Source organism: Echiichthys vipera (assembly GCF_963691815.1).
Source record: "Echiichthys vipera genome assembly, chromosome: 16".
Classification (NCBI taxonomy): Eukaryota; Metazoa; Chordata; class Actinopteri; order Perciformes; family Trachinidae; genus Echiichthys; species Echiichthys vipera.
In genome coordinates this window covers 24,422,190-24,449,326 of record NC_139841.1, presented here as the reverse complement: position 1 = coordinate 24,449,326, position 27,137 = coordinate 24,422,190, and the positions used below count along the sequence as shown (strand labels likewise).

The window sequence follows — 27,137 nt, the reverse complement described above, 5'->3', positions numbered from 1 at the left end:
AGCACGCGTTTTGGTCTCCATGAGGGCACGTTAGCACGGGTTTTGTCTCCTAGAGGGCACTTAAGCATCCGTTTTTCAATAATTGGGCCATTAGCCCAATTATTTATTCATGCATTTATCTCAGCATTTATTCATTAATTCATTTATTTCTGTATTTATTTATTCATGCATTCATTTATGAATTCCTGTATTTATTTTTACATGTATTTCTGCATTTGTTTATTCATTGAGACCAGATGTTACTGCGCATGCGTCACACCACTACCCTCTAAACTTTGTGTGCGTGTGTCCCAGCCTCCTTCCCTTCGCCGTGCCACATATATGCGTCGGGAGTGTGTACGGCCCGCAGCTTTTCTCAGCTTGTTGCGAAAACGGATGTGCCCGCTGTAACAAGGCCCATGTCTGCAAACCCAGACGGACGGTCACATTTCAACTGAAAGTCCGCTTCACTCGAGTACGTCGGCCAAGTCAAGACAGGTAAAACCCCTCCCTGTATTTAAAAAAAAACGACTTAACGTGTGTAGATAATGTGGCGTTAGCGTGTCGTTGAGTCCGGAGCCGTTTGAAGGCAAATCCTCTGATGTTATGTCTTTATCCGCAGCAGCAGCAGCAGAGCAAGATGGAGTGTGAGTGGAAGCCAGACGAGCAAGGACTCCAACAGATATTACAGCTGCTGAAAGAGTCTCAGTCGCCAGATACGTCCACGCAGAGATCCGTCCAGCAAGTATCCTTTCCCGTAGACCGATACGGATTTAACATGCTTTGCTAGTTGGTGTCGTTAGCGCTGAATAGACGTCGGATAGACTCAACAGGCTAACGGTAGCTAACGTTAGCCTCGGGTTGGTTAACGTTTACCGTTATAAACAGGTAACGTGCGCAGGTGTCAGTTTGTCCCTCAACGAGCCGTTTTAACCTTTAACAGAACCACATATCAAGCTTTAATGTCATTTTTTCACGTTAATAACATTATTTCTCTCAGTTAAATTGAATTCCTGATAATTCCAGATATCCACAATGACATTGACATCTACAGTTGTCATTAAAGATATCCAGAAATGACGTCACTCTCGCCCTTCAAGTGTATTGGGCTTTTTTAAATTCTTGGTATTCACATTATTACATTTTAATTATAATAATGTGAATGTAATTATTACTAGGAAAATTGCACTTGAACATGTAACATAGCACGTAATAACATTTTTACTAGAATGTATTTTGGATAGTCAAACTGATATTATAGATGTCTGGGTTGTTTATATTTGGGTATCTGAATCTGAAATGGGAGTTCTGCCTAGTAGGAGTTAAATAACGTATATCTCATCTCATCTCATCTCATCTTCAGCCTCTCATCCGGGGTCGGGTCGCTGGGGCAGCAGCTTTAGCAGGGGACCCCAAACTTCCCTTTCCCTTACTTCCCTTAAGAGAATCACACTCCTAGCTTTAATCACATTTTCACGCCAATAACATCATTTCTCTCAGTTAAATTGAATTCCTGATAATTCCAGATATCCACAATGACATTGACATCTACAGTTACCATTAAAGATATCCAGAAATGACGTCACTCTCGCCCTTCATGTGTATTGGGCTTTTTTTTATTCTTGGTATCCACAGTTACATTTATATAAATATCCAGAATGATCATCCTGGACATCTGTGATGTAATTATTACCAGGGAAATTGCAGCTGCACATTCAACGTTTTTACTAGAATGTATTCTGGATAGTAAAAATGACATTATAGATGTCTGGGTTGTTTTTTCATTTTGGATATCTGAATCTGAAATGGGAGTCCTGCCTAGTAGGAGTTAAATCACATATATACATATCTAAAATGTAATTGGGGATATCTAGAATTAAAAGCCCAATACACATGAAGGGCAAAAGTGACGACATTTGTACTAGTAAACATGAAAATATGGATATCTGAAATTAAAATTATGACCAGTAACAACTAGATTGTAGGTATCTGAAATGGGAGTTCTTCCTAGTAAGAATTCAATGACATGTGTAATTCAAAGTGTAATTGGGGATATCTTGAATTAAAAGCCGAATACACACAAAGGGCAGATGTGACGACATTTGTACTCTGTAAGAATGTCATTGTGGATATCTGAAATGTTTTTTTTGACTGTGAAGAACTGAATTACAGACATCTGTCATACATATCCAGTCTGGTTAGTAAATGTTAAAATCACCGTCTGTTGTGCCATGCTGAATTACTCACCAGCTGGCCATTCATGACGTTAGAGATTGGTGAATTATGACAATTCACTACCCTACGAGCAAACGTCGCATATAGCCACCATAGCTAATCGCCTCCATATACACCCTCTCTTTGCATTATGTTCCAGCAGAACAAAATACATCAACACTCCTGTATATGATTCATAACCTCAGCCTCTCACAACACTGGGAGAAGTGCTGTTCAGCTTTCAGCTAAACCTGATAATCATTTTTTACGCTTGCATGTTAAAATGTAATTGTAACTATGTGGGAAATGTCAGACATTATGTTTCCAAAGCAAACAAGAGTATTGTTGAGTTAAAATATAGAGTATTACACTACTTCTATAATGATGATTGTATCAATGATGACGATAGAAATGTCTCAATAACCAAATATTGTCTGCCCTTTGGCATAAATCGGCTTACACTGGGCAACAAAACATCTGTCTCTAAAATAGATGGCAGGGCGTTACACTAAGCTGTAGGGCTCAATATTATCGTTTATGCGATGTAAACGTATTGTGATGAAATCTTACATCCATGGTGTATCCCAAAAAAAACTGCCCAGAATCAGATTTAAAATCCGCTTTAATGGCCAAGCAAGCTTTTTTCACTTTCAATAGACATACACAGAAATAGAAATATATATACATACAGCTTAAAACACAGGTAACAAAAAGAACAAAGGTAAGCAGACATTGACTACTCTGTACAGATATAAATATCAACAACACAGGGTGTGAAATTGTAAACACAATGACAATAATAAGCATGAAATCAAATCAAGCATCCAAAAATGCACAATGTTCTCATGACTAATTCTACTCAAATCAACTCAGAGATGTTAGATTACAGCTGAAATCTGAATCGGGTAAATCCTCTGAGCACACTAATTTGTTAAGCATTAAACATGAACTAAAACCTGGATGCTGCTACGTTTATTGAAGCATTCAATGTGACATTTGCTCTATTTCACGCCACAGAGAACTGTTAACATTTGTCCATGCTCAACACGCCACTATGGCACGATGGCACCCCGACAAGCCTAATTCGTTCATCTTCAACCGCTTGTCCCTGTCGGGGTTGCTGAAGCCGATCCCAGCTGACATCGGGCCTTAGGCGGGGTCCACCCTGGACAGGACGCCAGTCTATCACAGGGCACATAGAGACGAACAGAGACAGACAACCATTCACACCTACGGGTAATTTTTAGAGTCATCAATGAAACTAACACGTGCACGTCTTTGGACTGTGGGAGGAAAACCCACACAGACACGGGGAGAACATGCAAACTCCAAACAGAAGGGCCCCATTCAGGATTTGAACCAGGAACCCTCTCGCTGTGAGGCGACAGTGCAAACCACCACTCCACCGTATCGCCCTAATCGGCAAGCTTTAGACTTAAAATACCAGGAATTAAAGTCGTTTTGAAGATGTGTTGTTTAGTAATTTTATCTGCATACCGTTTAAAGTTCAGTATACATTTACACTGTTGTCACAAACGTTGAGCGAGAGCGTGTTGTACAGGTCACAACGTACTTTTGCATTAGAGAGCAGTTCTTATCCGCTGCTGGCCCTTGTGTCTTCTTGTCTGGTTGCACGCTGATCCTAAAAGACTTGCTTACGTAATGCTTCATATGCACTGCATCATTAACTCATAGACTGGCTGATGTTATAGCCCTAAATACGCCATCTGTCTGCGTACATACAGTGTTCAGTATTCAGTCCGTCACATGACATGTTTATGACCCCCCCCCCCCCCACACACACACACACACCATTATACTGTTACATTACACCACTTCATCACACTAACTTTCACCCTTTTCTTCAAATCTTCAATATATCTTCATATCTTCAATATGAAATAATCTGTTTTTCCCATTATTACTATGTAACAGATTGCAGCGATTATGTGCTCATAACATTTTAACATGCCATACGCGCTGCTAGCGTCTTGTCTTCCTCAACCACTTTTCCCAGAGACTCGAGCAGCTGAACCAGTATCCGGACTTTAACAACTACTTGATATTTGTTTTGACAAAGTTAAAATCAGAAGGTAAGGTCCCTTTCAGCGTGTCCTTTTGCCTTATCTGTACTGCGTTCCTAGATCGTCTGACGCCACTGGACAGTGTGAACGTCAGACATGTCGTTTTTATGTAACTGCCCAGTGACAGGTCTGCTTGGCCATGACTCAGGTGATCCGACGGCATCTTTGCCACAGATGATGTGGCACTCAGAATATGGGTCACTCTAATTTTAAACCTAATTCCTGGCACACCGTTTAACTCTTGGCTAGACTGTCTGCACAGTAGATGACCGTAATGTTAAGTGGTGTTAAGACATTTTAGGATGCTGTTGCACTGTTGCTCTTGGTTTAGATGCAACAAGGGACAAACATTTAGAGATGTTTAGAGTGTTAAGTCCAGATATTAGTTAATTACCCATTCACAAGGTAAACATATTGTGTTAATTAGTTAATAGTTAATTTCAGTATCTAGTATGGCCCTTTTTCATTTCCCCAGTTAAAGCGATACTGTGTTTATGTTCTGCTGCATGTTTGGTTGAATGAAAAAGAATATGAAGGCAGTAAGATCCTGTGATCCACTTATCCGTCTTTTCTCCACTCCCCCCCAAGATGAACCAACACGATCCCTGAGTGGGCTGATACTGAAGAACAATGTGAAAGCCCACTATCAGAACTTCCCTAACGGGGTGTCTGATTTCATCAAGAGCGAGTGCCTCCAAAACATAGGAGACTCTTCTCCCCTCATCCGGGCCACCGTGGGTATGTTACATCCTCTGGGTGCACTGAATGTGACGGCTTGCTCATAGAGATGCTCCATGAAATGATCACTCATCATAACGTGCATGTTCATATCAACAAAAGTTCATATCTGTGTAGCTCGCTGCTGCTACGGATGAGTGCATCAGTTATTTGGAAAACTACTGTGTGTGTGTGTGTGTGTGTGTGTGTGTGTGTGTGTGTGTGTGTGTGTGTGTGTGTGTGTGTGTGTGTGTGTGTGTGTGTGTGTGTGTGTGTGTGTGTGTGTGTGTGTGTGTGTGTGTGTGTGTGTGTGTGTGTGTGTGTGTGTGTGTGTGTGTGTGTGTGTGACGGGGGGGGGGGGGGGGGCATAGCCGCTGATTGGCTGCCATGCTAAACTACTATCGTAGTTTATCTAAGCCATAAAAATAGATTATTTTCCTTCCAAACGATGCCTTACATGTATCTTCGGATGACATTTCCTGTTGATATTAGATGTAATTAAATGTTGTTGGACATGAATTTAGCACAGAGCCCCAAAAAGATATCAGCATGTTAAGGACAAGTCTTTGATTGAGTTTGAGTCTATATCACAGCTGTTGTCAATCTGCTCTTAATTACTCTCCGCTATTATTGCTGCATTCAGTTTTAAGTGTGATTAACGGTGCAGAAACATGGTGATATCCACGCATGCATAGCTAATAACTAAACCACACAGCCATTCAACCCAAAGCTATTTATTTGCTGTTTTGTTACTCGGACAGTGCTAACTGAATGCATATTTATACGGAGCCTATGGAAATGGATTAAAGACGTGTTGAAAGTCTGGATTTGATTGATTCTCGCTTGTGTTCTTGGGTTTGTTTTAATCTTGTGCATTCTTGGTAGTTTTGTCACACCAGTGTAACTAATTTGAAGTTCTTCCTGTAACCTGAAACAGGTATCCTCATCACCACCATCGCCTCCAAGGGAGAGCTACAAAACTGGCCCGAGCTTCTGCCCAAACTCTGCCTGCTATTGGATTCTGAGGACTACAACACGTGTGAGGTGAGGACGAACACGGGAGACGAAGGTTGGATCTTGTGATTATGGGATATTCTGCTCATCAGTCAGGTCAGACTGGGGGGATAAAAAAGGAATACCTGGATTTAAAGGATGCTGATGCATCTAAAAATGTAGAATTCTGCTCTAACGGGACAATGTAAATAGGATTAACTATTTGCATATATCTGTTTATTTTCTCAGCATAAATCAGAGATGTTAGATTGAAACCATTTGAACGGATACTGCAGGATTTCTTGGCTTTATTATTATTATTCTTATATATTTTGATATGCAATGTAAATGTGTTAAATTTGGTTTTTGACTTACATAGTTCTTCTTGTCATAGCTGTGCGTGAGTGTGAGCGATGGAGAGAAAGGGAGATATTTAAGTGTCTGTAATTGTGGAAAGGGAGGAGAGCTGGGTCAACTATAAAGCAGCATCTGGATCGCATCCTGCTGGCCAGATGAGCTGAAGGCAGTCTCACAGCTGGAGCAGCCACAACTGCAGATTATTCAACATGGCATCAAATATTCTCTTTCTATCCTTTTCACCCGACGACCATTATGACCCCGTTTTCCGACTTGACACACATCCTCACCCTGAATAGCTTTTATAATGTGCTTATCGGCCAAAACAACACACGGTTGTTCTGTTTCATACAGCAAATTGTTGTTTTGTTTTCTTTCGTCCGTCACTATTTTATTATTTGGTTTTTGAAGCAAATCTTTAACTCCTCTTCTTGATTTACGGTATTCTACTTATCTACATTAGTTGTTGATTTCATCAAGTAGAAGTACCTGATGTCCTGAGTTCTTGATCACACCAGTGTGTCTCCAGTTAATACATTGAAATGGTGGATGAATACTCAGTTACACTATCCTGTAGTGGATGCTGGCTCATCTGATCTGTGTAATGGTTCCCTCACCCATGCTAAGTCTCACATAAACTTCCTGGTCATTTATATGTTGTCAGCCTCATGTGCCTCTGACATCAGCCATTATAGAGAAGGTGGGATATATCACATTGGATGTATCCTGGCAGAAGTGCCCATCACCTCTTACAGCAGGACTGTCCATATCTTTCGCTGTCTGAAATGTCTGACAGAAAAATGCCGCTCCTCGTCGCACCACGGGCGGCCTCTCTCATAAAGCTCATTCAGAAGCTGAGATTTAGGTCAGCTATTTACTGCAGAGGATCTTGAAGTGTATGTGTGTGCAAGGCTTAACACTGAACATGGACCAAATGTAGCAACTGCTCATAAGATTCACTATGATTTTGAAAAGCAGCTTGGAGGCTGGAAAGCTTCTTAGTGTCTGATGTTGAAGATGCTGATGTTTGTGCTGTTGGGTGAAAAAAAAAGTGTCTTCTAATCTTGCTATAAAAGTGCTCAGTACTTTTGGCTATTGACTCTAAAGTTTGTTGTTCGCCATGTTTATCTTCAGCGTCCCTGTGGTAAGGGAGCAGAGGTATTTTGCACTGCTATTGATCTTTGCATTGCTGCTTCTATTAAGCGTTACTTTCACAGCCTGACAGAGCCACCAGTGTGGCTACATACTGTGGTAATGGAAGGAGTGAATGTTCTCAGTAATGTCAATGACAAGAGCGATACTTCAAAATCGATTTAAATTATTACGAGAGGAGAGGTTTTAAAGGGACAATAAAGATCAGCTGTTGCCACACCAGGACGGTATTTTGTGAAGCTGAGCTTGCTGTATTATGTAGGAAGTGGACTTAAAATATTTGGAGCAACTATCGTATCACATAATGTCTTCTTCTATATATAAACAAAGCTATACGTGTTTCATTGCTCTGCACCTGCAACCTTGTGGTATTTGTGTCAGGTGGAACCACCTTGAACTGAGTGTCATTCTCAAAGGCTTCTCCTTGAACCGCCGCGGCTTGTATTGTATGTCGCTTTGGATTGGCGTCGGATAAACACCGAATTAATACATGTATTGTAGTAATAGTTTGTGGTTCTTAATGAAACATATCTTATGTCTACTGTCCAGGAGACCTTGTGAATGTACTAGAGACAAAGAGAAAGTATCCCTGTTACGCCAAACTCATTTTTGTAAGGTGCCTACTGTTGCCATCGAGGCATAGAGACTAAATAATCCGCACCATTACTGCCGACAGCACTCAGATATCTATTTTGGGAATATGTTTGGTGACTGCCGGTGTACAGTTTCAGAGCAGTGTGCACTCTGTAATCCAAGCAACAAGAAACGTGTGATGCATGTTGGCCCATTTGATCAGCCTGCATGTCCTCTGTGTTGTGCATGTACAGCTTATGTATCCAAGACGATCCACATCACTCTGCTACTGAAACAGGTCCACACTGAGCTGATGTCTGGGGGTTGTTGAGGGTTGGGTATAAGGTATAGTTGCGGTGTGCAGCTGTTAACTCTTAAATAAATATTTATATAATATTTTAAAATATTTTCATGTATACAACAGCGTACATGCATTTCTATAGAAAAGCAAATCAACACCGGCTCATCACCTTGGTAACAACAGCCGTTGCAGCTATAGCATTTTTTAATGGTTTCAGAGCAGCATTTGTAGGAAGAACCCCCTGTGCCACCACGCTGTACCCCTCTCCACAAGCTCTATAAAAAGACAGGAGCAGGTGTGTTGGATGCCGAGTGTAATGTCGGTGGACAGCTTTATATAGGTTTTGCCTGAGAGCAGTTTTACTGTTGTGATTAATGACAGGAGGTAGTTGCGAGGATCAAGTCGAGAGAGAGCGAGCGAGCGTGCGAGTATATGAAAATGCTTTGTCACCTCAGCACTTGTTTGTGACATTATTCACATTTCCAGAGCAGGTGTCTTAAGGAGCCGTTTAGTTGACTAAATGCATGTGCTCTCCCTGCATTCTCACGTTTAATGACCTTCCCCAGCAGGACTTGAAGCGAGTATTACATTTTACATGCTCCAGCGTCACTGGAATGCTTGAAGGCCACACCCATTTATTTGCCCTTCTCTGTTGACACACAGGCAAACAAACGCATCAATTATGTTTTGACGTCAGTGGGAGCGGTCTTGTGTCCGGTTCCATACATTCTCACATGGGACGAGTTATAGTTTCAGTAGGTTATGTTTACAGAGCGCAAATCTGATGCTGCATGTTTCATTCATTCATTCCTTCATTTGACAAAACAAAGCATAACTACTCTTAAGAGCCTGACTGATTTTGAAAATTTTGGAGGCGAACAATTCGCTGATGGGCGAAACGGTGGGGTGGTGGTTAGAACTGTCGCCTCACAGCGAGAGGGTTCCTGGTTTCAAATCCAGGCTGGGGCCCTTCTGTGTGGAGTTTGCATGTTCTCCCCGTGTCTGCGTGGGTTTTCTCCGGGTTCTCCAGTTTCCTCCCACAGTCCAAAAACATGCATGTGTTAGGTTAATTGGTGACTCTAAAAATTGCCCGTAGGTGTGAATGGTTGTCCGTCTCTGTTCGTCTCTATGTGCCCTGTGATAGACTGGCGTCCTGTCCAGGGTGTACCCCACCTCACGCCCGATGTCAGCTGGGATCGGCTCCAGCCCCCCCGCGACCCCGACAGGGACAAGCGGTTGAAGATGAATGAATGAATGAATGAACAATTCGCTGATTAGCTGATATGTGTATCTTTGATCTGAAATGATAATAGACCTTGTCTTTGTCGGTTTTGCACGGATTTGGCACCAAAACAATCTCTGGGGGTAACAGCTAATATTTTGGGATTTCCGGTGTAGCCGGCGGGTATCCGGGCCAATACTTCCTCTTCTGAGCACCCGATTAGCATCTCGGCTCTGACTACTGTTGCATTCTGCTATGTATGAAAAGCTGCATTTCATGATTGAACGGACAATTCAAGGCTGCTACATAATGTGTTACTTTGACAAGGGCCACCAACCAACATTGATATGGATTATTAAGATAATTATTTCTTGATGTGTCTATAAAATATTAGAAAGCAGTGAAAATGCTGTTCATAACTTCCCAGAAAGCAGCGTGACATCTCCAGAAATCATGTGTGCACTGATATTAAATAGAGAAAAGCAGCAACTGTTTACCTTTTAGTAGCTGGTAGCTGTAGTTTTTAAAAAACATTTTTTTTTCTATTAATTGGATTATTCATGTCGTCTCAATTTCCACAACATATGTTTTACAACTACAGTTTTTCAGTCAGCTGAATCTGTCATTATTAGTTTCCATCGTCTGTTTCAATAATATGCCATGTGTTGTATTTTTTACCCTATTAATTCTACACCACCCTGCAAAATGGAATTAAGTATACTGTATACTAATAAGTGCAAATGACATATTCACCTTGGCTACACTTTGTCTCCTCCTGATTATGACCTTGACACAGTCTCCTCCTCACACCCTCCTCTTCTTTTTTTCTCATCCCTTCGGCTCCTCCAAATCTTTTCGAGACCGTTCTATATCTGTCATCTAAAAGGAATGCTGACACAGGCGCGGTTTCCATGGAAACACATTTCAGACACCGTCGGTATCAGCGTTGTTCTGTCTCTAGTAACGGCTTCTCGTGCTGCATTTTTGTGAGAGACCCTGGAGTCTGCAGCACATTGTGAACATGCATACTAACCATCAGTCACACAGCTAGTATTAAGAAAGAGACGAGAGAGACAGCTAGTGTGTGTGTGTGTGTGTGTGTCGTGTTGTTTTGTTGTGTAACTGCCTGCCAACTGTTTGAAGGTTATTGGAGCAGAAGGGGATGCATTCTATTGAAAATCATGGTTGGGGTCGAACACATTTTTGAGCACTCACACTGTGCAAAAACTGGAACAAGACCCTCTATATGGCCTGTCCTTATATAAACACATATGGTATTGCATTTGTTCACTGCTGTGCAAATAGAATATAAAAACATTAACAATATGTTGAGAATATATTGCAAAAATGTAAGAAAAACAAAATGAGGTAAAAAAAAAAATCCATTCCACCCCCACAGAGCCTTGAGTGTAGCTGCAGTGGGACCTGTCTTTAGGGTGGGTGTCCTAACAGTCACGTTTCAATCACATTCTCTGTTGTTTATTCCCCAGGGAGCTTTTGGAGCCCTGCAGAAGATCTGCGAGGACTCTGCTGAGATCCTGGACAGTGACATACTGGATCGTCCTCTGAACATCATGATCCCCAAGTTTTTGCAGTTTTTTAAGCACAGCAGTCCGAAGATTAGGTAACGCGTTGTCTTCCTAAACACGCATTTTTCTTTATTGACTATAAAATTACATTTCAATCATGCCTACATCAAACATATTTCTCTACAAACACAGAAGTAGTAGTGATATATTGGTTTGGAATATCTGTGCTGGTTGATGTGACAATATACAGCATCACAACTTTATCAAAGTTTCTATCATCTATGTTTTTCTATGTCGTGTTTATGGCAGTGTTGAAGAAAACCAGTAGCCGAACTGACAGGACTAGACTATTGATAGCATTACCAGAAAACATGCTATATCATGATGCATGTAGTTTTAGAGAAATGACCTACTGTATATCAGGATAGGAGATTGTACCACCATGATACATGATCAACAGTTTATTGTACCATTTTATTGCCTGATGCTTTCTAATGACATGAATTAAAATTCCAATATTTAATGTGTTTGTTGCATAAAATTATGACCTTTTTAAAATCTGAGTATGTTCTAAGCAGCGAATGCATTTCTTTCCCCACGTATAGTATATTTACATGACAGACTAGAGGTTTAAATAATTGTACAGTTGAAGAATCAATCTGTGGTTATGCGCCGGGCCTGTTGACAGAAGAAAAGACTTCCTCATATCTGGAGGTCAAATCAGTGGTGACGGAGCAGAGCAAAAAGACAGGGGCTGCATTCATCGTGTGGGACACGTGAGTCGGACATGTTTGTGCGATTCTTAAGTGCTGGTTATTGTGTTGCAGGTCTCATGCCATCGCCTGTGTTAATCAGTTCATCATCAGCAGGACCCAGGCTCTCATGATGCACATCGACCCTTTCATCGAGGCAAGTCTGACTGTACCGCAGCTCTACACTTTGTTTGTCTTTGGGCGCACTCACACTGTCTGTCCGTACTGTGCCCCCCCCCCCTCTCTCTCTCTCCCCCCGTGGGCCAGGCCCGTTTGTACTCACACTGCCTGGGCCTTGCGCGAATGCTTCTTGCTGCCTATACGTCATTACGTCGTAACACGTCACGCGCATTGATTGACGTCATGGTGATGTGTCGCTTTGTTTACAAATATTTCCATAGACCTCAGTGTTTTTGTGCGTCTTTTCCGACTGTTTTTGAATATTTCAACTGACCAAATCTGCAGTAAACGCTCCAGCTCCGCATCACACCAACGTGACCACCATTGTTTTAAATGGCAATGCATGGTCCTTCCTTTTTTCAATGTCCGAACAGGTGCACATAAAATGACGTCAGAACCGGCGTAGGCCTCATGCTCGTGCTCGTACACGTGCGCATGCTCGTGCTCTTACATGTGCAAACGTGCGTTGCAAAAGCCCACCTCTCCCAAACGGGCCGTGGCCGGCAAGTGTGCCGCAAATAGGCGCGGTACGGTTGCACTCACACTGGTCAAACGAACTAGACTTAACCTGTAAAACCTGTTTGGCCACGGTACGGATGGACAGTGTGAGTGCGCCCTTAGTGTGTCTACGTGTACTGGGACATAGAAATGCAGACGGTCTCTCCCCAATGACAATTGCCTCCCTCCCTCAGGCCACTATCTCTCACTTCACTAAATACTAGCTGCTGCTCTAACTGCTCACTGAGAGTTTGTCTGTGGTTTACCTCTCAACTGGTCGCTTTGTTCAGCCTTTGTTTTAAATCTCTTCTTAAAATCATGTTTTATTTAAAAGCCCATGTAAAAGGTTCCATTGATGATTGGGTTGTACCTTTTTAGTTGATGTATTTCTTTTTCTAGCCTTTTAAATGGGTTTTGTGTGCGATTACTCTTTAGGGCTTGGGAGGAGAAATACAGAACATTACTGGCAGAATGAGTAGGATTTGTCAGTTGAACACAACTTTCAAAGTTGGCCCCTCCTCCCAGGCTCACGGTTACAGTGGTCTTTAACTTAAAATAAAACGCTAGTGTAATATTTTGTCCAGGGTAACATTTGTATATAATATTGTAACAAAATACCTGGTGCTTTTAATAGCAACATGTGCTATCCTTAAAATGTCAAGCAGTAATAAAATTTGAAGAGGCTGAAGTACAAAATAGCAGAACGGTTACAGAGATAAGATGTCTGTAGTAATGCAACATGGAAACTTGGATCCATGTTAAAGCAAATTACCACAAAACAAGATTCATACTAATATATTTATGACCCAAGAGAATGTTGTGTTGTTCCACACAGTGCGAAGAAGACATGTGACGCTGGTGTCTTCTCTTCTCTTTAGAACCTGTTTGCATTGGCGACAGATGAGGAGCCAGAAGTGAGGAAGAATGTGTGCAGGGCTTTAGTCATGCTGCTGGAAGTTCGCCTGGATCGTCTCCTGCCGCACATGCATAACATCATAGAGGTGAGTGAGTTTGTGGGGGTTGCTGAAGAAATGAGAGCAGAAGAGTAAGGCTTAGTTAAATCCTGGTGTAAAGATGAATAATTAATATAAGAATTTCTAGGATAAGTCAGGTGATTTACTACTTTTTATATACATATACATACATACACATTATTTATATACAACATTTTGATATTTATCTTATTGTCAACAATTCCCGTAAACCACAGAAAACAATTCTGACTTGATCCTACTAATAAGTGTTGTCTGTCCAGCTAAAGCCTGATGCAGCTTATTCCTCTGTGCCGTAGACCTCCGTTGTTGTTCTTAAATTTAAATTTAATGGTCCCATACTATGTTATCTGTGGATCTTGGGTCGAAGCTGCTTGTGTTATGCCGCAGATGTAGTTGCATTGGTATTTGTCGGATGAAATATTACATTATAAAAATGTAAAGTATGAAATATTAAATCCCTCTTAATTTAATCTCAGTACATGCTACAGAGAACTCAGGACCAAGATGAAAATGTTGCCTTGGAAGCCTGTGAGTTCTGGCTTACTCTGGCGGAACAGCCTGTGTGTAAGGAAGTGCTATGTGGACACCTCGCCCAGTAAGAACACACACACACACACACACACACACACACACACACACACACACACACACACACACACACACACACACACACACACACACACACACACACACACACACACACACACACACACACACACACACACACACACACACACACACACACACACACACACACACACACACACACACACACACACACACACACACACACACACACACACACACACACACACGCACGCACGCAAATGTTTATGATCATACAATACACAGACTGACAATCCAGTGGTAACATTGGAAGCTGTTGATTAATAGCAACCTTGACTGTAAGTTGGTAAAGACCTTGTACCAGGATGATAGTCTTCTTCCTCACCTCAAGACGGTTGATTAAGAACCCTGACTGTTGACCTCAGCTGTAACATCTGTCACCACGCTGTCACATTAAAGTGCACCCACAGCAGGAATCACGTGAGTGATTACTTGTGGGCTCCGACCTGTCCTTGCCCTTTGTTCTCATCATTTTTTCTTTTGGCCCCTGCTCCAGGCTCACTCCAGTGCTTGTCAACGGGATGAAGTACTCTGAGATTGACATAATCCTGCTCAAGGTCAGTTTATATCGCCTAATATTTGTACCTAGGTACCTAGACGATGAATTGCCCCATCACTCAGGATGACATGCAGTTAAATTAAGTGGTTTGTGTGACTGTGGTGTACAAATACATGGGAAGTCTGTACCAAAAAAGTATTTTTGGCTAACTTGCAGTTACAGTGCATACTGTAGTGAAGCGGTGTGAATAACACTAAATAAACACCCATCTTGGAGTGGGTGCTCATTATGGGTACATCATTTATTTTGCTTACTCCACTGATGTTTATATTCAACCATAAGTGTGTAACAAAGAGGGATCAGTGATGATGGTGATGAGTTAAACCAACGACCAAGCTTCTTACTGTGTGGCCACTGATTATATTTCTCTTTTTACACCCTTATACATTCTTTAACAGCCACTATATAGCTTTAACTACTTCCTGCTGCACTGTGCAACAGTTCTGTTTCACATACTGGAGAAAGAAACTGTGGGACTGCAAAAGTGTTTTACTAGACCAATAAAGGACCTCTGTCTGCACTGGCATTGTGTGTGATAGTCCACCATTAAGTCATAATATATAAGGGGATTCAATGACATGTGTTGGCGATTTTTGGTTGTTAAAAATAATAGAGCCGCGACATACATGTCTTTCTTTCACCCATACGTTCATCATCAGGGGGACATCGAGGAAGACGAAGCCATTCCGGACAACGAGCAAGACATCAGGCCGCGCTTCCATCGTTCCCGCACAGTTGCCCAGCAGCATGAGGGTGATGGCATTGAGGAAGACGAAGATGAGGACGACGACCTGGATGATGACGATGATACCATCTCTGATTGGAACCTGCGTGAGTTCAGTGCCTGTGCAAACGGAGCCGTCTAGATCTCCTTTCAACGTTTGCCTCCACATGATTATAAATGGTCCCTTTTCACCATCTCCTGTTCTCTTTACTAAGGTCGAGGGAGCATAAGTGTATTGATCACTTGTCTTTTCTCTGTGTCTGCTGTACCCGTGATGTCTGTATGATGTTTGTCCGCACACTTCTATGTTTGTATGTATGTCTCCCTACTTTTCACCAAACATTAGGTAAGTGTTCAGCTGCAGCGTTGGACGTGTTGGCCAACGTGTTCAGGGATGATCTGTTGCTGCACATTCTGCCCCTACTTAAGGAGCTGCTCTTCCATCCAGAGTGGGTAGTTAAAGAGTCTGGCATCCTCGTGCTGGGTGCCATAGCTGAAGGTAAGAAATAGGAAGAAGTGGAGACAAAACATAGGGAGTAAGGTATCCCTGGTATAGGGAATCAGAAAACATGACACTGTTCTTATCCCTGTCTCCAGGCTGTATGCAGGGCATGATCCCATACCTGCCTGAGCTCATTCCTCATCTCGTCCAGTGTTTGTCTGACAAGAAGGCCCTGGTGCGTTCCATCACCTGCTGGACCCTGAGCCGCTATGCCCACTGGGTTGTCAGCCAGCCTCCAGATACTTACCTGAAGCCACTAATGACGGAGCTGCTCAAGCGCATTCTGGACAGCAACAAGCGTGTGCAGGAGGCTGCTTGCAGGTGAGAAGAAATGAAGCCATTTTACAGCACATTAGGAACCCCGCACTTCATTTGGAGTGGTGCTGCCCACTCGTTTTGTCCCTATGGGTGATGCATACAGATTTAATACAGCTGTTGAGAGGTAATGGCCTTACTGCATGATGTTTTCTTCCCTGTCTTCTTTTTAGTGCCTTTGCCACTTTGGAGGAGGAGGCTTGTACGGAGCTGGTTCCCTACCTAGCATTCATCCTGGACACACTGGTGTTCGCTTTCAGCAAGTACCAGCACAAAAATCTGCTCATTCTTTACGACGCCATAGGGACACTTGCAGACTCAGTGGGGCACCATCTGAATAAACCGGTATGAAAAATTGAAAAGTATACTCTGTTTCACTTCACATTTTCATGTGAATATAAACGTAGCACACTATTTTGTCTTCCTCCTCATTTCTCATATAGTATAGACATCAACAAATCCCTGAATCATCCTGGATTTTTTTTAATGTATGGGTTTATGCATTAAGTTGCACGCTGTGTTTGCATTTGAGACTAATTCAATCTGTTATTTGTTAGGAATACATCCAGATGCTGATGCCTCCACTGATCCAGAAATGGAACCAGCTGAAAGATGAGGACAAAGATCTCTTTCCGTTGTTAGAGGTGAGTCTCTGATGTGAACTTACTTTCTGCAAGAATCATTCAGTTGGTAGTGAGTCAATTGTGTCAGTCCCAGTTCTGTGATGGTAACAGTGTCTGAACAGGTCACTGACTGTATCTACCCCCCTGCCTCCTCAGTGTCTGTCATCTGTAGCCACTGCGCTGCAGAGTGGCTTCCTGCCCTACTGTGAACCCGTGTACCAACGCTGTGTCAACCTGGTCCAGAAGACCCTTGCTCAAGCCATGGTAAATGTGTAGGATCCTCAGCTGTGTACACATACACACTCTGTTTCTCACTACACTTTAACTACTTACTACTTACCGGACCTCTACATTCTTGACGCTACCTCCCGTGCAGCCAGGCTAAACTGCTTTAATCAATATGTTTGGATTAATATTGAATCAAATTAGTAGATGTTGCATGAAAGGATTTGCTCGCAGTGACAAAGCTGCAGAAAATTAGTAGCCGACTCCACAGAGCTTTTAACCCCCTGAACCTCGAGCCGTTTATGGTCGGTTTCACTCACAGTGGGCTCATTTTTCACTTCAATCTAAATCTGCATCACTATGGCAACAGCACAGTCCTTGCTAAAAGTAGGGAAAGCTCAAATGTTCTCTGTTCAGTATAACACAGTTATAATGCCATAAATCAAAATAAATGAAAAACGAAAGTTAATTTAACATAATTTAATTACAGCACAGTCAAAAAGATGAAAATCTGATGATAATGTCTGCTTTAACAGGTTTTTGCAAAGGTAAAATGTGTAATTTTGTTATTACTTTAAAAAAAGGAAAACATGTTTTTCAAACCCACCAGCGTGTTATGGGGTCCTGAGGGTTCAGCTCATTGTTTTGATTTTATGGCTATAATAACTTTATGTCGTTATAATGTGTTATTGTTGCATTTACAGCGTCTTGCACTGCCCCCAAGTGGCCAAATGAAATAAAGTAATGTATGTTTAATGCACAGAAACGGGTAACTTATACCTTTAATCAGTGGAAGGGGAATGTAGTTTCACTATGGAGAGCTGACTTAACTTTATATCTTAAGTTTTATATAATTTAATTATCTATTAGTTATGTATGTTCATTTAACTCAACTCTTATCCTATTTTCTACTATTCTTCACTCCTCTAGCTTTATCAGTCACAGCCGGACCAGTATGAGGCCCCTGACAAAGACTTCATGATCGTGGCTTTGGATCTTCTTAGTGGACTGGCTGAGGGTTTGGGAGGCACTATTGAGGAGCTGGTTGCTCGCAGCAACATCCTCACCCTCATGTATCAGTGCATGCAGGTGAAGCAAGCGAACGACACCCTGTTTATCTCATCAGCTGATAGAGTCACTTGCATTGTTCACCTTTTGTTGTTTTCTCCAACTGCTCAGGACAAAATGCCAGAAGTGCGTCAGAGTTCTTTTGCTCTGCTGGGGGATTTAACCAAGGCTTGTTTCCAGCACGTCAAACCATGCATCGGTATGCTCTGTGCAGTTCACTCTTCAACTCTGTCTGGCAATCATTTTTTTATCAGTTGCTAAGTTGACTCGCTTTCCTTTTTCCAGCTGATTTTATGCCCATACTGGGTACAAATTTAAACCCAGAATTAATATCAGTGTGCAACAATGCAACATGGGCAATTGGAGAGATATCTATACAAATGGGTGAGTGTCTCAAGTTTCAACAAATTACCACAATATGTCAGCACATACACTGTATATTGTGTTATCAAAATACAGTCCCCAGAGTAAACCCTCATCGGATATCTTTCCATCGTTTCTAACTCTTCCTACACCCTTAGGGTCTGAAATGCAGCCGTACATTGCCATGGTGCTGCACCAGCTGGTGGAGATCATTAACAGGCCCAATACCCCAAAGACTCTTCTGGAAAATACAGGTACCACTCGGTGGCAGTGCTGAGCCAGCCAGCCAGGTCGCCACACACAGGGAGGTGCTCACACACTTCACTCAGCCAGGATTCACCACACTCAGGAGGGTGCCTGTCCTGCCCCTTAATCGCTATTCAAAAAAACCCTTCCCAAGCCATGGGCCCTTACAGGTTTGGCTGGTTTCAGCAAAGTATGTAAAATATTTCAGCTACTGATTTGCAACCTGGCAGTGTGACCAGTAAGTGGAGATAAAAGAAAATGAAACCCAGGGCAAGACCTGGTGTGAAATTCTTGAAACTCTTCTATCGTGTAAGTGCCCAGTCTTGGAATTAACTAACGTGAACTGCACCATTAGAGTACTGGAGCAGAACAAATGCAAAGCACAGGCAGTGTGTGGGATAGAAATACAGATCGTGTTCACAGCCTCACATAGTTAACTGTTACCGTATGAGAAACATTTTCTGAATACTTAAACAATAACTACTCACAAATGATTGAGAGAACACCTGATCGGACTAAATGTAAGGTACCTAGCCTAGATCATTTCTAAAAAAAAAAAAAAAAGAAAAGGTTACACTGCGCTCTTGTTTTAACTGTTTAAATTGGAAATGATGATTTGATGAGTCAAAGAGACCCATCTCATCAAAACGATGCATTCAAGTGTGAAGTGTACCCTGCCCAAAAAGAACATCTAGGGACTATGTAGATGTGTTCCTGTTTGTTTGCTGTCGGTTTATTTGTTGCTTTTATTTACTGTTCTTTAAATGTGGATGCATATCTGCCAATAGATGTTAAATGTTGTTAAGAATGGCCAATGTTTGATGCAGGATACACGATAATTGTGACTCGTCGTGTCATAAGAATCGATTCATGTTTGTGAACTTTCTCCACATTTGTTGCATGTTTTCAGTGTGTTAATTGAAAACGCAACAGTGACACACAATTACTTAAAGGTCCCGTATTCTGCTCATTTTCAGGTTCATACTTCTATTTTGGATTTCTGTTAGAACATGTTTACATGCGTTAATGTTCAGAAATGTATACCTGTATTCACCCTCTATCGGAAACGCTCCATTTTAGCGCCTTTCTTTTTAAGCTCCCTTATGAAAAAAGCCCAGTCTGCTCTGATTGGACAGCCGGGAAATTACTCCTGTAGCGACACTTCGTGCTACTGTGATGCATAAAGTCGGGTTCAGCTGGTTGATTAAGGCATATTATGGCATGTTGGGCCGTGTTGATTGGCTCTCATGGGTGCGTCACTCTTAAGCAAAATCATACACATACAACATACTACACTCTTAATCATTCCAGCAGGGGTCACAGTTTGATTGGCAGTTTGTTCTCTCCGTGTTTCATTCTGCAGTAATGCACCGCCAATGTTTGACTGAAATTACAAAATTATTGGTTTTGACAACACTAGTTTCCATGGCAACAGAGAGCTCTACCAATCAGAAATGTCGCTGATAGCATCACTTAGCATTATGGGTAGTGTAGTACTTCGCCATAAGATCGCTAATAAAACAGGTTTTTCTTTAAAAAAGTGATATCATTCAGACTTGTGACTTCTACAGGAGCATAATCAATAGTTTCACAATCTCGTAGCTCGTGGTATTTGATGGTTAAGACATTATTAGTGATGCAGAAAATGCATGATTTTCCATTTCAGAGCCATACTATTGAGCTCTGTATATTATCATTTTGACATCACAGTATTTATATAGCACCTCAACCTGCTTTATGATTAAAAAAAGACACGCAAATCTCTCTTTTCACAATATGGGACCTTTAACTAACTAAACCAACTCAATTGAAATCGACCATGTGTCACCACAGTCAGTTAAAGGTGGATGTGGCCCCTCTCAGTTTGTCTCTGATCAGCTTATCCTGCACTGAACTTTATTCTAATGAGCATACCATCTGCTTTCTGCATGTGTCATTGGACTGTTCATAAATGCCTGTTTGTTAATGAGAATGTTGCATAGTTTTGTGTCTCTTAAACTTAGGTCCTCCCTCCTTCTCTGCCTCATAAGAACCTGCTGTGCTGGATTCTAGTCTCCCTCCATGTAGTTGGCTTGGAGTAATCTCTCATTTCTTTTCAAAAGAACAAAAAAAAAAAACCTCAACATTTCTGTTTTGTTATGGAAAATTAACATTTGTGAGTTTAAGGGAGAAATCTCTGAAAAGCCCAAGTGAACTGCTCTTGTTTTAGGCCAGTCACGTGCACACGCTACACCTTAGCTAGCCTGTGTCTTTACATTGAGACCTACATTTTTAAATCAAGCTAATGGATTTCAATCATAACACATTTGAATTTAGCTTTTTCGATCCATATGATTTGTGAAAGCAGATGCCATTGTTTGCCTTTTTCTATGAATGTCCTGTCAAAGTTGTCAATGTGTTCTCCCTTAAACGTGTTGTATGTTTTTTTTAGAGTGTCATATTTTACATTCCTCCCCCACGAATGAAGGGGCAGTAATAATCAACACTAGTGAAATCTTCTGTTTATTATCATACACAGATTCTGTTGATTTATGTCTCTGAGTTGTTTGTTTTTTCTTTATTTTTCTCCTCCCCTCCTCATTGCTCATGTCTTGGTTGGCGTTTGGTGGTGTGTAACCGTGATTGCGTTACCTTAGCAATAACAATTGGTCGTCTTGGTTACGTTTGTCCTCAAGAGGTGGCACCCATGCTACAGCAGTTTATAAGACCCTGGTGTGTATTATTCAATCTTTTATTTAATTCATCTCCTCTCTGCTTTCCTCCTATCTTCTCGTCTGTCTCCTGTTCTCCCCTGTTGCTCTCCTCTCCTCACTCCTCACTCTCTCCTTCTCAAAAGAAGTCTTTTCAGTTGTTTTTTTTTTCTTTTCCTATCAGTTTGTAATCATTGCCAACCATGTGACTAACCCTGTCCTCTTTTAGGTCCTACTTGTGATTTGTTTTTGCCTCAGTAGCACCTTCATGTATTATACATTGATTTGTTTAATTTTCTAGTTGTTTTTTTTGTCATTGTTAACTGTCGCTAACCTAAAAGATGCATGGGATCAGATTTGTCACATGCCTGCTGGTTCAACAACAGAGAAAGGATGCAGTCTTTGCTGCAAAAGGGCATTCCTAAATCCCTTTCTCGTATAGTAGTAACCCAGCTGCATGTGCCTGTCCCAAAATGACCCCCAACCTTCTCTAGTCCAAAAAGTAATGTTATTTTCAAGGTGCTATTTGATGTTTTGCTGAACACACTGCTCATAGATACAAGTGAAGAGCTCATAGTTTTGTTAAAAGTAAAAAAATCTATATTTTAATCTGTTTTGTGTGCATGCTTGACTTGTTGTGGTTATCTCTCAGATCATTATAGACACATGTATGTATATATAAATCTAACATAAGGAGGACAATTATTCATGATGATAAGAAAACACCTAAACATAACATTTGTATTAAAAAAGGGAATAGACTGCATTTGTTTATCTCTCACAAATATAATGTTAGTGTCATTCATAGTTGCAGTTGTTAGTGAAATTGCTTCGTTGACATGTCTGATGTTAAATGTGGCCGTCCCTGTTGCCAGGTGCACATCTCTGCGAAATATAAGAGACAACGAGGAGAAAGACTCTGCGTTCAGAGGAATTTGCACTATGATCAGTGTAAATCCAGGCGGTGTAGTGCAGGTGAGCTCCAGCAATACAAATGCAGCATGTTGTGAGTCGCTCCGTCACTTGAAATGTTGCCTCACCTCTCTTCTCTGGAACAGGATTTTATATTCTTCTGTGACGCAGTGGCCTCCTGGGTAAATCCAAAAGACGATCTCAGAGACATGTTCTACAAGGTAAACGCTGAAAATGCTCAATGTCTGCACACAAATTGCTAAATATTCATAATTTATGACCATTTGCTCTCAAAGTCTGCCCTGTCTGTCCTCCAGTGGCCAATTGGAGGAATGGCAGTGTCTACAGTTATAATAACCCTGTCATACACAAGATCTATTTTGAAACCGGGCACGCCATTACAACTTGAACTTCTCCCGGTGTTTGATTTCAGATCCTCCACGGGTTTAAGAACCAGGTGGGAGAGGACAACTGGAGGCGCTTCTCAGATCAGTTCCCTTTGCCACTGAAGGAACGGCTGGCAACCTTTTACGGGGTGTAACCGTTTCCACAGCAGTGCGCCTCATCATTGGGGTCAGTTTCCTCTCTGATATCATTTGCTGTCGTAGAAAATACATTGAAACACGATTCCAGTATTCATTATTAAAGCTGTTTCCGATTCCAATACCTGAACTTGCATATCGTCCAATACTAAGTACTAATTAAAAGTCATAGCTGTAAACTACCAGCCCTGTATCATCGTGTACGGCCTGGCTTAGGTCAAACCCTGTGAAACATGACCAAATACATACTGAGCATGAATGCCATACGACTTTATTTTATTATCTTTTATTAGATAGTTTGACAGTGTGTCATAACAGTAAAGGAACACCAATCAATCAATGGAATAAATTACAATTCCTTAAAGAAAACGGTTCAAGTGCAGCCCTAATTTACTAAAATAAAAGACATTTTACTATAGGGAAGGTTTTCGTTGCCACTGTACTCTACGGGGGAATTGTTGGGTCTATGTTTATCATAAATAAGTCATAGAGTGTGGTCTATACCTACTCTGTAAAGTGTCCTGAGATAACTTTTGTTATGATTTGGCACTATAAATAAAATTGAATTGAATACAGTCACTGTACAAAACAGTACTGCAACAGCCACTGATATTGGCAACTAGTGCCACGCCTCAAAACTGAAGCCTTTCATTCTGTACACGTTGCTGTTTAACTGGTCGTTTTTTTTAACAGTGTAAATTATTGCCAAATTGCTGACAATTTGATAACATTAGCTCTGAATAACATTACACTCTCCACCAGCAGACCAGACTGGAAATCAGCTCTTCCCTGCTGCTCTAAAACAATCATCTCACCAGCACGTTTTATGGGCAAAGTGGCTGTTTTATTTGGTTTAAACTATTTTAAAGTTGATTATTTTCGGGGCTAAATTACATGGTATCAGATTGGTGCAGAGACACGCGTACTCGCCGATACCTGATCCAGCATTTTCAGTATTGGTATCGGAACAACTCTATTTAATCAAAATAAAAATGTTGCTGTAAGTTTGTGTTGCGTTCTAATGAGGCCTCTCTTTCTCTGCACAGGTCATATACTATGGGAGACAATATAGGGAACCTCTTTTACCCAGGGAACATGTTACCCTTTACTGGGGGGAAGGGTCTGCCTGCTGAGGGGAGGGAAGGGGTGCGGACCCCTCCCCGACCTGAAGGACTGGGGTGGGAGGGAGGTGGTAGCTGCAGTGCTCAGTGCCCCCATGCACAGGCAAGGGGGGAAAAGGGACTGCCAGAACAACCTTATCATGGGAGGAAAATTCACGTTATCACATCTCAATCGGAAATAATGAACTCTACCACCTGTTTTTTTTTTTTTAAAACCTCTAATCTGTTACCTGATTTACTGAAAAAGAAATGTAAGCAACACTTTGCAAAACTCTGTAAAGCATTTGCTCTTGAATTGAAAGGTGTAGAAAAGGGTCTTCAGAGGAGATTTATCATCATGTCGGCCAGGTAAATGGCGCGTCATAGTTCCCAACACGACTGAATTCTACCAGCGGAGTCGGAAAGCGTTGTTAAAAAAATGTAAGAGTTAAGTTGAAGGTTCATCCGGAGGTACTCTCTCTTAATACGAGGATAGCTTAAAGCTAAGGAAAAGCAGCTGATGCTATGATTTGGATTTGACTCTGGAGAATCTATACGTTTTCAACGCCGCATATCACAACGAATGAGTTATCAAGTTATCTGATTTTGTTTCCGTGTTTCCGTTCTTTATCAGGGCAAAGCTGTTAATTACGTCACCCGAGAGCGCAGGGTTTTCCGGGAATAGGTAGCATGCTCGTATCATTGTGAAAAGCTGTGGAACATTAGTGGTGTGTGTTGCATTTGACAGCTGTCATTGCCCTGTGATAAGGTTCTTCTTTGACCTTGTGATTTATCTATTTACACTTTTTTTTTTTTTTTTTTTCCTCTATCAGAAAAATTTACGGCAAACGGCCGTAACGTAGCATGACTGGGTTTACACTGAATTTAGGAGACGTGTCAAATCCGGGCTGCGGTGTGACGTCGGAGTGGATCTCTCAGTTCGGTCTTGCGGCGTGAATGTGACGCGGACATTCATCGGCAAGCACAGCAAAGCTTTAGACGCTTAAGATCCTTTATAGTCGGGGCCTCGTGAAGGAAATATGAAGGAGAAACTCGTAGGAGACGCAAATCCCGTCTTAGTGATTTTTGTGACTTTGGCTTTTCAGAACCGCGCAGTCCATCAAATGAATGTTTAAGACGTTTCTTTCTCGATGTACTGAAGTTTTCTTCTTCTTGGTTGTTTGGCTTCTTGTGCTCAAAGCATGATCTTGAGGATGACTGTATAATGTTTTGGGTGGTTGTGTTTTCGTGGGGTACTTTCATCTCTTGCATGTTGGTGGCCCCTCACAGCCCAAACATATAGCGGGGATTTATGGGAGGGAGGGGGGAGCTTCACTTAAAGGTTTAAAAAGTACATAGTAACCATGTATGTATCGCAACACTGGGACTTTTCTGACTCCGCGTAAATCTTGCCCGGAGTGTTCTCCCTAAACGTTTACCCCCATAGCTGGATGTATAGTTTTTAAATACTGTGAAACTACAACAATGTTATTGTCTCTCTGGTCGTTTTGCGCTGTTATATTTTATAAAGTGTGTGTACGTGTTTAAGTTACAGATAGCCTGCATGTATTCCATGATGGGTTGGAGAGATAAGAAGATTTTTTTAATTTTTATTTTATTTAGGTTTTTTTTTAACGCCCCACCGGTTAATTTTCCTCTGCTGGTCAGAGCAAGAACTGCAGTATTTTAAAACCTTTACGACGCATACGACGTGCACTTGGAATTCAAATGACAAGTGCTTGAAATGAATGATGTAGCCAAACCCCTTCGGAATATGACCTTAGTGTTAACAGATAATTAATGATTAAGTATCGCTGCTAAAAATGTATTTACCTAATGCACTAAGTATCCGGATGCAACGGGGTTAGATCGTGGGACTACTTCGGTGTCTCCGATAAGCTTTCGCAATCTGAAATCTATAACTGAACTCTTCGATTTAACGATATAGGATATGATGCATCATGGAATACAGAGGCAAATGCTCGTATGTGCCACATCACCTTGTGTTTTGAAGTGATTTTTGTCTGTCACATTCCAGCTGTTTGGCATGCAAAAAAATGGGAGTAATCATGGCTCGATGGGGAGTGTGTGTGTCTGTGTGTGTGCACGGTCCTGTTATTCTTTCCTCGAGAGAGTGTAGGTCTATAAAACACACGCAAAGCAGTCCCCACCATTACCGTGCTGTATTTCTGACTTGACTGCTGCTATACATCGTAGTCGTGTTCCACTACTTGAATACGTGTTTTCTATGTGTTAACCTCAGGTTGTCTGTGTTCAGTGTTATTTGTTTTCTCATTTTCCCCTCGACGTGTACGCCTTTTTATGCATCTCCTCTCAACAACTGATGATTAGTAAAAACTCTCACCCTTCGTATAAGAAATGGGGTAACCATGGGTGTTAATCGACCTTAATGTTCTATGTGTGCAGCACTGCTAGCTGTCAAATGTGATTTACAATTGCAAGGCAGGGGGGGAAGAATATAATGGTAGCTTGCACATACTTCATGTACTTTTTGTCCAAAAGTGATTGTTATCAGATTATGGTAAATATTTAGTGTAATGTGTACACAATGCCTTGAGAGCAAATACTTTGGGGTTTTGTCGGTGTTTTGCAATAGATACACAGTATCTAAAGAAACGGGTAAAGCCTCAAGACATACGTGGATAAAAGATAACGTTATAGACATAACTTGCAAATATAAGTTGAACTTTCTATGAAGCTTTACTGGAAATTTGTATTTTAATAAAGCACCCACCAATCTTGAGGAATGTTTGCTCAAAGAACTCCTGTATTCTCATTTAGCCTTCAGACTCGATTTAGACGATCTGCCTTCATCCTTTTTGCTGGTAAAAGCAAAAGCATCATCATTTTGATAGACATGATTTGATTTTTTTTTTTTTAATAAGCTGCTGAATTTAAAAAAAAGTTACAAAAAAAAAAAAGGTAATACTTTTGGGGCCACCAAATATTTTGGATCATGCAAAGAATCTATATTGTACTGTAGTAATTTTGTAATATTTGTAAGATGATATAGTGGATGTGACTGGTTACCATTGCTTGAATCTGTACATTGTTCCAATAAATTGTTTACATTA

General features: G+C 41.3%; 1 protein-coding gene across 5 annotated transcripts; it reads left to right on the top strand.

Annotated features, from left to right (window-relative positions):
- Nucleotides 1-359: 359 nt before the first annotated feature.
- tnpo1 (transportin 1) lies at nucleotides 360-27,137 on the top strand (the record flags this gene model as incomplete). Of its 5 annotated transcripts, none has more annotated exons than XM_083930460.1 (25): nucleotides 360-477; nucleotides 602-724; nucleotides 4,211-4,286; nucleotides 4,866-5,015; nucleotides 5,932-6,038; nucleotides 11,083-11,216; nucleotides 11,949-12,030; nucleotides 13,430-13,552; nucleotides 14,023-14,141; nucleotides 14,670-14,730; nucleotides 15,392-15,563; nucleotides 15,803-15,955; nucleotides 16,054-16,279; nucleotides 16,447-16,618; nucleotides 16,831-16,917; nucleotides 17,053-17,160; nucleotides 18,052-18,210; nucleotides 18,301-18,388; nucleotides 18,475-18,573; nucleotides 18,711-18,806; nucleotides 21,435-21,510; nucleotides 22,364-22,463; nucleotides 22,547-22,621; nucleotides 22,834-22,973; nucleotides 23,989-27,137. In XM_083930460.1, exons 2-24 carry the CDS (start codon nucleotides 620-622, stop codon nucleotides 22,939-22,941), a joined length of 2,676 nt encoding a protein of 891 aa, XP_083786586.1. In that variant the 5' UTR covers nucleotides 360-477; nucleotides 602-619. The 5 variants fall into 5 exon arrangements, 4 of the variants coding, with proteins under 4 accessions (XP_083786586.1, XP_083786588.1, XP_083786589.1 ...); XM_083930461.1 differs by having other exon boundaries at nucleotides 456-477; nucleotides 605-724; XR_014593563.1 differs by lacking the exons at nucleotides 21,435-21,510; nucleotides 22,834-22,973; nucleotides 23,989-27,137.